The following is a 15,552-nucleotide window of genomic DNA, read 5'->3' as shown; positions in this document are numbered from 1 at the left end:
TGAGAAAGTTACTGTGGGAACGCCTGTGCTCCGCATACAATGTCCTCTGCCTGCATGTCTGTGCTATACTATCTTTAGTTCTTCCTTTCTAAAAACTGTGATACAATACACAGAACATGTGCCACCTTAACCACGTGCCAGTGGACAGTGAGGGCATCAGATCCGCCCACACTGTTGCTCGGCACCTCCCCCTCCCGCCCTCTCCCTCCGTTAACCCAAAAGACACTAATGCCCCCTCCCCCCCAGCCACATGTTCCTTTTAACACCCTGAATGAGAAAAAAGGCTGTCTTGGGGACAGCCTGGTTTTCTCAAGATCTTCCTTGGTCTTCTTGGCAGCAAAGACTCAGAAGCCAATTTAGCTGAACAACGAACAGTCTTTTTGTTCGAATGCCTGATGTTTCCTCCACCTGGCTTTCTGGTCCTTTTGAAACAAAACCACCCATCACCCGTTTCTCACTTCCATCCTCGGAAAGGCTTCCTGGGCGTAAATGCTCAGACTAACTCACACCACACAGGCCGTGCCCAGGGCATCACGGTGAGGAGTAAAGGGTACCAGGGCGACGGCCTTGCCTGTACCCCCTGCCACACCGCTCCACCTGGGCAGACGGGGTTCCCGTTGCCTCCCGTTGCTCAGGGCCTGGGGCGGGAAGGTGTCTGGGGCTCCCTCCACTGCCCGCTGCTGCCCTGTCCATGCTGGGGAGCTGGGTCGGGGCAGGTCCTTGCGTGACCCTCCCAGAAAGGCTGCGTTCCTTAGGGTATGGGGACAGGCGCCACAGGCTGCCTGTGTCCTGCCAGGGGGCTCAAGCCCTCCATTCCCTTATCTCATCTCCAGGCCTGAACCTAGCCCGCTCCTCAGGGGAACGTGAGCTCTCTGGGATGAGGGTCTCAGCCCTACCCTGGGAAGGCCCCCTTCTGCTCTGTCTCGGGCACTAGCTTCACCCCCACACTGAATCTTGGCTCGGGTCTGCACCCCGCCCACTGCACCCCCCACTGCGGTCACAGCGTTGAGTTTGGGGCATAAGTGACCACCACCGCCTCCCTGCCCTGGAGGCAGGAACAGAACCTCACGGGACACAGGCACAGGCAGACTGAGAATCTATCGGGTCCCCTGTTTTCAAGCACTGCCTCCGGCGGCTGCCACCCTGTTAGTTCATGTGCCGTCTACACGATGGGATATCTGCAAACAAGTCAGCGTTCATGCCACATCCACCCAGAGGAAGACGAGAAGCCACCCAGGACTGGATGAGACGCGGCAACTAAACTTAAGCGCGAGCCACGATGTTTTCCTGTCAGCAAAGCACGTCACGGGGCAAGTGGCAAAATCTGAGTGAGGCGCGTAAACGAGATGTACGGATAGGACTTTTCCGATTTTGACAATGTCTTTGTTTTTAGAAACACACACCAAAGAGCTCAGGGGTAGAGGTGTCGCACCCAAAACTGCCACTCAAGGGGTCAGGACGCATGAGCACACAGACACACAAGGAGAGCGACTGCAGTAAAACACTAACATGTGGGAAGTCAGGGTGAAGGACAGCCACAAACTCCTTCAACTCCTCTCGCAGTCTGTTCAAGTTTGAAGTTATGCAAAAAGAAAGAGAGAAAAAGGAAAGAGAAAATTAAGGGAAGGGAAACACTTTTGTGGCCCACAGCCTGGCCTTGTGACTGCTGACCTCTGCCCCTGCCCCTGCCCACCCCCGCCCCCGCCCCAAGCCACCAACGCCAAGGGTTTGCAGCCGCACTCCCACCGGCCTTCGCAGGGAGCTGGCCTCGAGCTCAGGTGCTCCTGTTGGCTGACCCGAGTCCTTGGTCTGCAGCAGAACCAACCTACTTGCCTTGGGTTTGCAGACCACTGGCCTTGAGGGTGAAGGACGATAAGGCCTGACCACACTTGAAAACACCTGCCACGGATGCCAGCAGGTCCATCCAGGGTCACGGTGACACAGAACCCACCGCCTGGGCACCGCCTCTCCTGCACGCAGCCCCCTCCCCATTCCCCACACTTTCCCCTTGAAAACCCACCCGCTTCGCCTGGGCTTCGCCTGGACGGGGAAGATGGCCTTGGAGACATTAGCCCGCCCTCTTCCCAGGTTGCCGGCTTCCTGAGTAAAGCGACCTCTCTTTTCCCACCATCACTCGTCTCTCGAGTGTTGATTTTCCAGCGGAGAGCAGCCGAGCCTGAGGTCAGAACCAGTTCTGTCCAGCTATAGGTTGTCTGCTGGGCATCACAGGACCTCACTGCCCCCCACCCCAGGACCTAGGCCCAACCCCAGGGCCGCGGAGGCACACATCAACCCTGACTCGCCCTTGCCAGGTCTCTCCACACACCCCCCCTTCCTCCAAACCGTGAGGCCTCCAACTCAGCCCACCCACTTAACCAGAGCATGTGCCGTGGAGCACCTGCATCCCCCAGCACCAGCCCATCCTGGAGCCCAGAGTGTAGAAGGGAGAGAGACCCTCTTAGTGGAAGCGGATTGGCCCGTTTACTGGTGCCCTGGCCCCCAAACCCCCAGGGACTTGTCCCGTGAACAGCAGTCTCTCACCTCTCCCTGATTCCCTCTCCTCAACCAGCTCCACCTCCTCAGGACCTGAAACCACGAGAGGCTTTCCATGCAGGAAACCCCAGGGGATTGCCCATCTCCATAGCCAATCAGGTCACCTGCCTCCCACCACAGTGCCAGAGCCTCTGGTGACATGGCCAGTCCCACTTACTAATCCTTCCATTCTCTACTAACCACAAAAAAATCAACCGTAATGACTATCTTAAAAATGGGCACCGGGACAATCCTGAAATCTGGAAGGCTTGACAAGGGCCGTCTGAACAATGCCAGAGTGACGACCTAGGAGGGGCGAGGACCAGGATGGAGACTAGGTGCAGAGGGCGGCCACAGTGCATCCCAGGTTGTGTGCACGGATGGCCGGGGAGGCCCCAGCACCACAGTGCCTCGTCCTGCTCCAAGTGTGGCCTCTCCGTCCAGGTCAGCCGCATAAGCCTCAGGTGAGGCCGGCAGCATCTGCTGGGGTAAAGGCCACACACCAATTTAAACTTGGAGGAGAGAAGTACAATCGAACAAATTTATTCTTGCTAATTTGATCTCAGAGCAGCCGAAGTCTTCACCTCTAATGTTTGGCTACGTAAGGTCTGTATTAATAAAAACCGGTCCAAAAATGAACTTTCCATTTGAGAAACCAGAAGCTTCCAAACGAAGATCTAGTCTCTCCCACGAGCTAATTTTCAAAGCAGGTAAAGGGAAGAGCCTGAAGGAGAGGCTTCTAAATTAGTTACTGGTCTTCAAGCCTGTGAGGAACTTAAGAAACGTCAGGAAACAAACACTCGGCTAAGGCTCTGTCCTCCATCTTGTTCCTTGAGGGTGAGGAACAGGAGAACTGGTGGCCAGGAAGGAAAACGCAGAGGGCTGGGCCCCAAGGTTGCCAACAGGGGTAGGGTCCATATGTGCACTGTGCCTGCCTACTACAAACACCCTGGGAGAGACTGGGAAATAGGGACTGTCTCTACCACTAGGAAGCAGGGCTACTGGGAGAAAGGGGCCATAATATCTCTGTAGGGAAGGAGGGAGGTGCTCCCAGGATGATGGAGAACTGTCAGAAGAACAGAGGCCAGCCTGACACGACCCCAGCAGGTGACCACAAAGCACCAGATATAGTCTGCCAATAGTGGACTAGGGGCCACAGAAAAAGACAGAAGCTGTGAGTCTGCTGAGGCTGATGGAATGTTTAAACTGAGTGCCTCCCACAAAATGGGACAGAGCGGCCCCACAGGAGCCCTGCGAACATCTGCCTCTCCAAGTGGCCAGGGTGCAGGCACACAGCCCAGACAAGACCACAGCAACAGAGGGACGGCCAGTGTTTGGTGGATAAAGCAATCGGACTGGTCACTTCCAAACACAAAGAGAAAATTTTAAATGGACCCTGAAGTTCACACAGAAAGAAGGTATGATGTTGATTGTAATGACTGTATTAGAAAATGTCCTGATTTGTTAGATGGTCACACCGAAGTATGTGGGTTTAAAAAAAAAGCTCTATTTTGCCCCCAACCACCACCTCCCATTCTGCAACCACCAGCTTCTTCTCTGTGTATAGGAGTCTGTTTGTTTGCCATGAGCATGGAGTCCTGTACAACTGCTGAATCAATGTGTTGTATGCCTGAAACTAACATAACGTTATATATCAGTTACACTTCGATTAAAAAAATCGAACTCTTAAAAAAAAAAAAAAAAGCTCTTTGTATTGTCCTTGCAACCTTTTCCCAAGTTGAAAATTGGTTCAAAAAAACCCTCAAAAACCTACTGAATCTAATTCAGGTATGCATGCCAACTCAAATTAACTCCCAGACACCAACAGTGTCCACGCAGACTTAAGGGGGCCGTCAGCTGACGGCATGGAAGCATGCAGCACCCCAATCCGGCTTTCAATCCTTCTCCAAGGACAGGAGCCAGCCCCCTGGAGAGGGCAGGGTCCAGGGCTAATCTTGTGGGGGGCAGAAAGCAAGAATATGCTGGGGGCACAGATGACACAAGGGCCCACGGAATGAGCACTCCAAAGCCTGACCTGGAACATCTGAGTAACCAAATCAACCACACATCAAGTTATAACCCCAGGAATTAAAACAGACAACCTCAAGTCCACACTGATCTACACGTGATTAAATACATGCAGGGAGAGATATGTTTTCCCTACAGAGCTCCAAACAATACATAATGTGTACAGCCTTCAAAATCTTTAAGATTTGGAGGATAAAGTACATTTAAAATCATTATGGTATTTCCAAAAACTACATGTTCACCAAATACACCTGTTCTGCAAACAGACCACCCAGGATCAGTTCAAACCCACGCCACACTGCCCCAGACTGTGTCCCCACAACACACATGACTGCGGGGGGGGGAGGGGGGGGGAGGGGGGCAGCCACACCTAACCTACCGTAGGACGCAGCACAGCACCGTGAGATGGGTGGGCACGCTGGCCGGGTTGAGCATGGCTGGCGTGTCCGACCTCATGCAGGCCAGGAAGGCCCTCATCCTGCGGTTCTTGTCCTCCACTGCCTTCCCCAGCCACAGCCGCTTCAGGTTGGGGCAGGTCCACTCCCTGAAGGCCAGTGCTTCCACCAGTTCCGGCGTCTGTGGAGACTTCCCTTTGTAAGCTGCCCACTCTTTGATGATCACGGGGGGAACTGGAGGGGAAGAGCAGAGGAAAACCATTTACACCCCGGCTCAGCCACTGGAGGCCAAACAAAACCAACCCTCCAGTAATCACAGTCTGAAGGTGCCACTGCTCACACACCAACGCATTCTCTCATCAGCAAGCCACCGGCCACCAGTCCTCAGGTCTAGAACATTCTGTCCCCTACGCACACTTTCGTGGCACATTCGGATTTCCAGTCAGGCTACCAATAAATTTCTTCTCGATCAAATTATGACTTGACTTCCCCATATAACTAATACGTATAAATCAAAGATGTTAGAAGAATTTTATTATTTCAATCCATTAAGTTTTAATAGTAACAACTGGCAAAATTTACAAAAGTATGTGATTATCAACATATCCTGGGAAATCCAATTTAGATAGCTCATCTTTTTCTACATAAGCAGATACTTTCACTAATCAGATTTCAGAAATAATTTGCACTTGGTGCCACTTCGTGTAAAGGTCTCCTTCCACAAACGTTGATTAGTAAGCATAAGCTACCCCAGAGTGAGACCCCAAAAGCCTAGCAAGGCGGCAGGAGCAACAGTCAGTGTTCTGAAATCCCAGTGACATCAGCTTACAGTAATTCTATTCAGGAAGACTGAAGACAAAGCATAAAATTCCCCATTTTATCTCAAAACAGGCAAGAAGGTCCAAGTTGATATAACAGAAACAACAGTGGCCTCTCATCTACGGTTGCTTTACCACTATTTGAGTTCAGTTAACTCTTAAACCACGACATGCACCATTCCCCACATCATTCTGAATGAAGTCGGAATGAAGCGTGGCAGGAGAGACAGTGCAGACCAGGGAGAGAGCACGTCCCAGCCCCTCTCCTTGGCGCTAAGGGACAGGCCGATGCTGGGCTCGGGGTGAGCACTGCCAGGGAACTAAGGCTCACTTCGGTCCGTGACCGTCAGAACAGAAGCAGGGTGGCGCAGTGACTCCCCGGGCACTTTCCACAAGGCCGTTCTATCCAAATGGCAGCACCCAGGCGGGGCTCATGTTCCCTAAAGTAGTGCCCAAGGCAGACAGGAGACCGAAGGCCCAGACTCTGCCCACCTGCAGCCCCACCCCTCCCACCAGCATATGGTCCTGCGGGTCGTCGGCAGCTGCCCAGCCCCAGACAAGGCAGGGAAAGTGTGCCGCAAGGAGCCCAGGACTCCCACCCCAGGAGCAGGCTGCTGGAGCAGGGGTGCAGGTCAACAAAATTCCCCCAAATCGTCCTCTTACCAAAAAGTTACTGTTTTGTCACAGGGAAAAAAGCCCTTTCATTCACATTTGAGTATCTTAGTGTTTAAATATCAAAGGAAAATCTAAAACACATAAAATGATTATTTTAAAGTCCATCAAGTCCAAACAGATACACATGTATGTATAAATACATGCACCTTTGTATTCATCCTTCCTTTTAGATGCCGGCCACACCCCCACGCAGTCCCCACTGCCCAGCCGACCCTGTCCTTGGACTCACAATCTAGCCCCACGCCTGCCAAGCCCCAGCATACTCGGCACACACAGGGCGGCCATCATCGCCACGAGGTCCTCTCTGCCCAACTAGTGTCAGGGACTGGCAATCGTCAGCTCCAGATAAACAGGCCAAGGTTGGTCACAAAACAAGCCCTTAACCAGCAGGCTGTGTGTCCACTGGTTGATCCACGAAGCTAATTTTCATGCCAAAAAAGCAAAAACAAATCTATTTTGTAACATACTCCTCTTTGTGGCAAAGACTTAAAGGCGATGATTAGATTTTATCTTTGGTTGTAGGATTAGCTAATGTAGCTCCTCTCCCTTTCTCCCCACCACACGTGCACGCCTACACCCGTGCACACACACACACAGGCTGGCTGCCCGGTGCCCGGTCTCTGCTCTGACCCCCTCTGGAGGCGTCCCCACAGAGTCCGTCTCCACCTGCGCCTGTGACCTCCCCTGCATCAGCTCCATCTCCACTGCTTTCTAACACCTTCCGTGGTCATCCCACTTTATCAGTTCCTGCTTTCACCTAGAAACAGGTTTGGGGAGGCACGCCTGTGGCTCAGTCGGCGAAGCGACTCAGGTCATGATCTCGCAGTTCATGGGTTGGAGCCCCGCATCAGGCTCTGTGCTGACAGCTCGGAGCCTGGAGCCTGCTTCAGATTCTGTGTCTCCTTCTCTCCTTCTCTCCCTGCCCCTCCCCTGCTCACACTCTGTCTCTGTCTCTCTCTCAAAAATAAATAAACGTTAAAAAAGTTAGAAACAGGTTTGGGGAGCACATACTCATTCCTGAGGTCAGAATGCTTATGGTCCAGGCCCCACAGGGAAGGGGGCTGAGCCAGCTGCTCACGCCCACCTGCCCCCCTCCCCTGGGGGCCCGCCCCCCAGCAGCCCATGCATAGGGCGGGCTCAAAGGGCCCCACATGCGCCTACACCTCCAGGGAGCTGCTGTGCACACGTACTCCCAGCCAGCAGAGGCTTCGGGGAAGTACCGGAGATCCAGGGAACCTGCTCTGCGCCCACCAAGAGGGAGGCGGGAGGGGGCCTTGTTCCCTGTGATGGAGGGTCTCGCATACTCACTTCTCATCTCCACTGCTTATGAGCAGCTCAAATCTAACTTTGGAAATGCATGTCTAATTTAAGAAAATCAAGGTGTAGGAACACAAAACTTTGTTCCAAAAACAAAAGCAAAGCTGCTCCTGACTTGCTTTATTTTTACCCTATGTGTATCTGTTTTCGGAGATCTTGTATGCCACCACTTACTAGTGGTGAAACCTCCGACGAGAAACCTAACAGACCTTTACAGGATACCTTCTATGTACCAAATAGGGGTGGGGGACATGGGGCTGAGGGGCCAACCCCCATGTGCCACACCACACTCAGGGTCTCCTTAAACCCTGAGTCCCAGCCCTGGGACCAGGATAGGGAAAAGGGCCAAGGACTCCCTTTAACACAGTCTTGATGAGGACACACGAGGCTCGCAGCCATTCACAACCGTGTGAGATCAACTACAGGCTCGTTACCCAGGACTGACTAATTAAAGACTAGTGCTGATAAAGCATCCCAGGGACATCCATTTCCAGGGTGACAAACGGCTGCCTCTGTGTACACGTACGTGCCCCCCACACAGAATGTGTACAGCCCTCCCCGGCCCCACCCAGGACGGAGGGCTCGGGCTCTGTGACTCCACTCACAGAACAGATGAGAGTGGCCAGCTAACGGTAAGCCATCTGGGCTCTTACATCTGCAAAAAACACTGGTTATATGGGGACTGCATAAGGGAACTGGGTTATTAAGAACACAGTGAGCATACATGTCTGCCATTCAGGCAAGAGCAGTGGGATATAAAAGCATGCCCATGACGACTCCATTTTAGAAAGACATGTTCAAAGATGTGACCTCACGCCCAGAGGTCAGCAAAGCCAGCTGCTATTGGTGAATAAACCCACGCCACCATCAACAAATACCCATCTCGGCTTTTCCACTGACAGAAAAAACTCACCATTTCAGGCAGACTTGAAAACACTCAACATGAGATCATCTTCCTTTGCTTACGCTAGAGCAAAAACCCCAAGGTATCTGTTTTCTGTATTAGTAGAGGCTACTGCACCTTCTTTACAGAAAGTACCTCTGCAAAACACAATCTGGGGACATAAAACACTATTATACCTAAGCTGTCCGTGAGAACCTGTTTCTATCAGATGTTAACCACGGTCCACGGTATCACATATAAACACATGACCACCAGCTATAAATGTTATAATGCCGACTTGGGATCCATCCCAGACCAGGAATAACGAAAATGCTTCATTCTGCAAGCCAATTTCAACCAAGCGGTGGTGGCTGCCTACGAGCCACGAGATGAAGGACGTCTCTGAGCTCAGTGCCAGAGCACCGTGAGCACTGGCCACACCGGCCACCGGCCCAGTGTGCAACACAGGTGCGGCTGAGGGGAAGATGGAGACAAACACCCCCCACGACTGCAACCGGCTGGACCTCTGGTCTCTATACAGGCGTGTGTGCAAATGTGCATCGAGGGCTCAGGGCGGGGGTGGGGGGGGTCCTGGTCTACCTGCTGCGCTAACTAAGGTCACAGAAAAACAACACAACCACACATATATGTAAAAACAAACTCTGGTTCCTTCGCATCAACGCAGATACAGAAAACTGGGCACAATGGCGGCTGTTCCTTCCTTCTCGTGGGACACTGCCATGCGGGCTGGTGGGGTCCAGCTGGCTCTCCACTTCCTCGCGCGAACAGGTGTGGGGACACCCTCCAGGACTCGTAAGCCACAGAGCACACACAACGTGTGGTTACAGACCAGGCCCGCAACTATTCCTGTCCTCACTTTCCCCACATACATCATTCCCAGGGCATCAGAAGCTCAGGAGTTCAAGGGCCTATGACAAATACTGCTCTGAAAAAGTGCCCCACAGCACTGCCACTGAACACCCCCCTGAACACTGCCACTGAACACTGGCCCACAGCACTGATCCACAGGCTCGGCTACTCAGAGGTCCGTGAGGAAAAGAGTCGGTAATGCTACTTCTGGAAAGCTTCATAAAATAAAGAAATTCAGATTAATATAAACAGCCTTTGTAAAATCATGGAGAAAATGTTTATGATAACCAATTTCCACACATTCTAAAACAGCACACTGACGTTGGCCACATTAAAGTATTTTGTTTTATAATATAATCCATGTGGGGATGCCTGGGTGGCTCAGTCAATTAAGCGTCTGACTCGCTCAGGTCACGATCTTGCAGTCCATGACTTCGAGCCCCACGTCAGGCTCTGTGCTGACAGCTCGGAGCCTGGAGCCTGCTTTGGATTCTGTGTCTCCCCCTCTCTCTCTGCCCCTCCCCGCTCATGTTCTGTCTGCCTGTCTCAAAAGTAAACATTACAAAATTTTATAATATAATCCATGTGAACCAATTTAATTTTACTCATTTTTCATCAGCAGTCCCAATTATTTGACACAAAATTTCTATAGCGAATTGGAACACAAAAAAATCCATGTTCCCTTTGGCTTTTCCTGATGATTTATAAAATGGAGACTCTGGGGAAATCCTTTCTAAAATAGTACTCAGGTACATAAACTTGCTTCCTACAGCCACAAATCCATCTCCTGTGTCTGTAATTTACATCCACTTGTTTTCTACAAGCCTGTCTCTGTCATTTACTTAATTCTGAGGTCCTGGGGAGTCTTTTACAGAAAACAGAGGCCAGTTTTCGTAAGTGGACAATAATTTTAAACTGTACACAGCACAGAACTTTACCTCCTGGGTTTTCTCCTCATCAACTACAGCTGAGGAGTCTTGTTACCCTGCAGTCTTTTTGGAACCTGACCCTTTCTTCCAGCCCCTCCTGCTCCCCTTGGCCGGGTGAGGGGCAGCTGAGGGGTGCCGCCAGGAGGCAGCCAGGCCAGAGCCACCAGCAGGCCAGGAGCGTCACGCTCCAAGCCTCCAGCCGGGGCGCCGGCCCCAGGCCCAAATGCCAGCAGCCACAGAGGCAGCTCCCTGGTCCCGCCTTGCCCCAGAGCAACTGCGCTGTCCCCATCCAGCACCCGGGGCAAAGCGCTTGTGCCAGGTCTGTGGTCTTCCGCTTGGCCTGCCGGAGGGGCCTAGAGCCCCCGATGGTGACTGCAAGCAGCTTACTGTCCTAATGAACAAGATCCTGATGAATTTCCTAACAGTAACACGATGGAGACCAGGGATGGGCACACAGAAAATAAACTGCCAGCATGTAATTCAGTATGACTTTCACAGGCCAGAGTTTTAGGGACCTGAGAGTGGATGTCCTGTTTTAACCATATGATGACTTTAAAAAGGAAGCTTGGCAAAGTCACACGAGCACTCGTATGTCATGTACACTGTATGGTATGCAGACAGATTGAGAGACTACATTTCCAAACGGATATAGGTCTTAAATGTGACCAGAGCTCAGTACTTTTAAACAACCCTGTAGACTTCCATATGCTCTCGGACTAGTCTTCTGACAACAAAGCCGTTCTGGGGAAGCCCGGTGGTCACGGTGAGCCTGCCGAGCCCACACTGGCATGCACAGCATGCTGACACCGTGCTGGATCAGGAGCCTCACCTGCCACAGGAGGCGGGCTCACCTGGGACCCACAGAATGGACGGCGGGACCAGAGGGCATCTGAGAACCAAACCTGCCCCCAAGACCTCACAGCACACAGTCAGTGCTTTCAGAATCTCCTGCAAAGTGCCACTGACCTCATTTCATCCGCAGACAGTCTAAGAGTGGCCATAGGTAAAACAGGGTTTTAACAGGCTCCTCTGTCAAAGCTCGCTGACCGGGGCCTCCTGAGCAGCTGTCTCCTTCCAGCACGACCAGCATTATCACCCTCACCTCATCCAGAGTCCCAAGAACTTGCTTCCTAAGGACACTGAGATGTAGTCACTTGGGACACAGCTCAGGCAGGAAGTCCACAGCAGGAGTGTCACCACACTGGCGTTCAGAGTCGGCTGGCATCTAGGAGTGGGCCTCAGGAAACAATCGTGGCGCAGTGTCAACGAGCCGCATCAGGTCACCGGTGCACATTCGTCTCCTGCACAAGGTTTGCTCCGAGGGAGCGGACAGTGTTCGGGCTCAACGCTCACAAAAGCTCTGAAGGACAAAACTCTTCCCTGTGGAGAGCTAGCACTCCAGTTAGCGGGACAGCCGGCAAACAGCAGCACGGATTACCAACATAAGAACCTTCTCCATAGGCTGTTTTCCCTTATTAATACGACCAAGGCATGAAACAAATCCACAGGTCCCCGAAAAGACCAAACAGGCCTGGGTTCCAAAGCTGCTCCTGAGAGAGCGAACTAAGACTTCTCTACTTGTAAACTGAGAGGTCAGATGGACAAACCTCTCCACCAGTTTTACAGGTCCACGGTTCTCTGTAACACACATTAGTCACACACTTGTCTGGGTACCACCAACGTGCCAGGGCTGCCTCAGCTCCACGTAGGCAGGGGCACCCCTCTTTTCCCGCTGCCTCAGTTCGTCACCTGTCCCTACCCAGCCCATCCTCCTGAACAGAAACGTCACTCTTACCTCACCTTCAGTGGCTTGCCCGTGGTCGCTGACGCAGAAGTCAGGACCCACTTTCTTTCGTCACTTGAGCAGAAAGACCGCAGCACGCTCAGCACCAACACCCCCCACAACGTCCACCGGTCCGTGCACCCCCAGGCATAAAAGCTTCAGGGCTGGCAGAGCCCATCTGTACCCTCCCCCCACCCCCTCCTCTCTTCACTGTCCTAGCCCCGAGCCCTGACCCGTCGTCCTTCCGCAGTGCCAGATCCCACCACATGGGGTGCACACACACCCGGCCTGCAGCACAGCGCGCTGCTCTCTCGCTGATGCCCAGAGGGTGCTGGTTTGTGCGGTGAGCGCTGTCCCGTGCCTCCTGCTCGCCTGCTGCCTGCCCACGGGCCAGCCCGACACCTGTACCGCCCAGGGTCACAATGCACGCACAAGGTGGAGAGCAGTTCTCATTTCCCACCCATCCCCCACACCCACAGCTCACCGGCGGCAGAGAACCCTAGGAAAGGAGGGGCGCGAGCAGAGAACACCCACCCACCCAGACTGCTCTACAAGGCTGTGGGCGCTGCAGAGGGGACTCATCCCGGAGACCACCTGAGGGTCCCAAGCTGTGATCACTGAAAACTTCCAGGGAGGGTGCTAAATAATAGTAAGTGTGTTTCTGGAACAGAAGCAAGTGAGGAAAAGACCAGCTTTTACCACCAAAGTCAAAACGGTGCTCTGGAGCCAAGGACATGGCAGGAAGTGGGGCTGCCCAGGGCTCTGCAGCAGCTGGCAGGCCAGGCCCAGGAGAGAAGCAAGGGGCCTAGGGTGCTCAGGGCTGGTGGACACTGGAGGGGAGGTCACAGCTAGGGGGCCCAGGTGGCCAGTGCGGAAAAGTGGCTGACCCTGTGCAAAGTGAGAAAGCAGATGCGTCCACCAGGAACGTCCCGGCCACGCAGAGCCGGCTGACGATGCCCAGTGTCTCCCGTGGCACCTCCAGCCCCAGTCAAAGTGGCAGATGTGTCAGCAGGGGCTGCAGAGCTCAACGGCCATCCTCAAATGGCCTCACTGACAGAGGCTTCATTTTTTTACAGAACCACATTTTGGCACGGTAATCAGAAACAAGACATCAGGATCTACGGATCAAGTTTTCAAAGTTGCCAGAATCTCTCCAGGTTAGAGTCCAAAGGTAAGACCCACTGTCACCTGCGTCCCCGAGTGCCACCCGACTGCAGCATGACCAGGCCCATGCTGCCCCACTACACACGCAGGGGATTCGTCCCCAGACAGCCTGCGCTGAGGGGATGATCTCGTGACCTAATCTCCACAGCTGAGGATATTCTTAATTCAGACTGTACATTTTGGAAAACTTTCCTATATTTCCTAAGAAATATACAGTGACTTTTACATTCCCTACGTCAGCAGATAAAATTACCCAGAACAGAAAGGCACGGTTCTCCCCGAGTATTCCACTGGCCCACTCGCTGGAAGATGGAAAACACGCGCTCTGACCTCAGCTTTTGCCAGCATGTCAAGCAGCACCTTGTGTCCCTCCACTCCACTCCCCTCCACCCCAGGGTCGGTCGGGTACAGCCCTGGAGGGAGACCGCTACCAGGACCCTGTCTGCCGCGGGCCGTGCGCAGGTACGCGCCACCCACACAGAAGCAGCTGCAACGCGGTGAGGTCCTCCCCGGGAACACAGACTCTGCAGTGCGGACGCGCTTGCGGACACCAGAGCAGATGCCACCGTCGCCCTGCCGGGACGCGCTAGCCACGGCGAGATGGCGCCCGTCTAGACCGTTTCCAGCTCAATGTCCAGTTTAAAGTGGAAACGGTTTACCAAACAGACACCATGACTGGAATATTACTGAGGAAAACAGCCCGGGGCCTGTCCTCCTCTCCGAAGGGCCCCGTGAAGCCCACCGTCTCACGTGGGGATGCTCAGGGTGAACTCAGTCACAATCCTCTAAGGCTTTAGAAAATGCACAAGAGATTACGAGGTACCGAGGAAAACAAACAATGGATTTCACAGTACATACATTCTGGTGGAAGTCTGTTCTTTCTAAAAGCAAGTCTCTCAGTTTTCTTTCTGCTTTCTGCCAAGCTAAACAGCACTCCGTAAACATACTGGCGAACTGGCCTATAGAGCAGGGCGGCGGGAGGCAGGTCTTTGCTGGCTTCATCTTCAATAGAAACAGCAATTTTGATTTCACCCTTTGCATGGAAGAAAGCAGAATAATATTGCACATTTTTCATGTTGAATTCACAACAAACTCACAGAAATATACTGTATTATCTCCAGTTAACGACATTGCAATTCTATTCCACATCAATGCTTAACCACTTGTGTGCAGCAGGATGTTTAGGGAGTTCATTAGCAGTTGTCAAAACATATGCTCAGAGAGTCAAAATAAAATCTATGTGGTTTCATCCTGAATCTGGAACCAAAGCATAAGAAACCACAGACGATCCCCAAATCTTTGAAACCATCTAGACAGATAACAGCAGACAACAAATAGAATAGAAAATGCTGAGAACTTGCAAACTTTACTATGAGTCATGAAATTCATAATTTTTAATGGCCTATGTACAATCCAAGAAATGAGTATCCTGAAAACAAAATGGTCAAATTGTCTTCACTAAGCGCTTCCGTAAAACACAGCCACGTGCAAGCACGGTCCCCCTGCGGCACTCTCTTCAGTGCTGTCTGATTTGCGAGGCTTTGGCACGTGGCCGGCCTCGGCACAAGACGAGGGGCCATGTGTCCCACACCTTCGTGGGGGCAGGACCTCTGTGGCCCCGTCTGTCTCAGATGTGCTAGGGAGTCAACATCCATCAAGAGATTCGGCAGGAGTTTTACTCAGTTGTATTCCTAATGTAAGAACGTCCATATGACCTCCAATGGCTGTTAAATTTATCGATACGTATCTTTCAAGAATTCCGTAGTATTTGCTCTTTGTTCACATAAATTTAATTTCAAAATTGGTCTCTCCCTATCCTCACGAAGCCGGCACCGCTGTGTGGTGGGCACTCTCTCCAGGCCCCGGCTCGGCTGGCTGCCTGCGTGAGTGTGAAGCCTCGCCCACTGAGGACATCTTGGCCTGAAAATTTAATACCAGAGCCACGCAGCTTGCAGGAAACGGCGTGCCTGACAGTCTAAGCTTTCCCTAACATACAGAAAAATTTTAGGTGGCATTTTAAAATCTGAAAAGATAGTTGTTTACTGTTGTCAACTACAGTCACTTTATTACTATTTGCCCTTGAGATAGATCAGTGAGTGGTGGAAGAGGACAGGCCACCTGTCACTCAGACCGTCCCCAATGAGACCACAGCGGGCAG

At 52.4% G+C, this 15,552-nt stretch overlaps 1 protein-coding gene across 2 annotated transcripts in view; it reads right to left on the bottom strand.

The window, feature by feature from the left end:
- FAM120A (family with sequence similarity 120 member A) overlaps positions 1-15,552 on the bottom strand; it is a 96,648-nt gene that overhangs the window by 19,655 nt on the left and 61,441 nt on the right. For both annotated transcript variants that reach the window (XM_060610277.3, XM_060610278.3), the window contains exons 10-11: positions 14,253-14,427; positions 4,940-5,189 (exon numbers count right to left, since the gene is read on the bottom strand). In XM_060610277.3, the coding sequence (XP_060466260.1) occupies positions 4,940-5,189; positions 14,253-14,427 (425 nt within the window). The remainder of the gene's footprint in view (positions 1-4,939; positions 5,190-14,252; positions 14,428-15,552) is intronic.

Source organism: Panthera onca, chromosome D4, assembly GCF_046562875.1.
Source record: "Panthera onca isolate mPanOnc1 chromosome D4, mPanOnc1 haplotype 2, whole genome shotgun sequence".
NCBI lineage: Eukaryota > Metazoa > Chordata > Mammalia > Carnivora > Felidae > Panthera > Panthera onca.
Note: the sequence above shows the minus strand (reverse complement) of the source record. Positions and strands in the feature narration are given on the sequence as shown.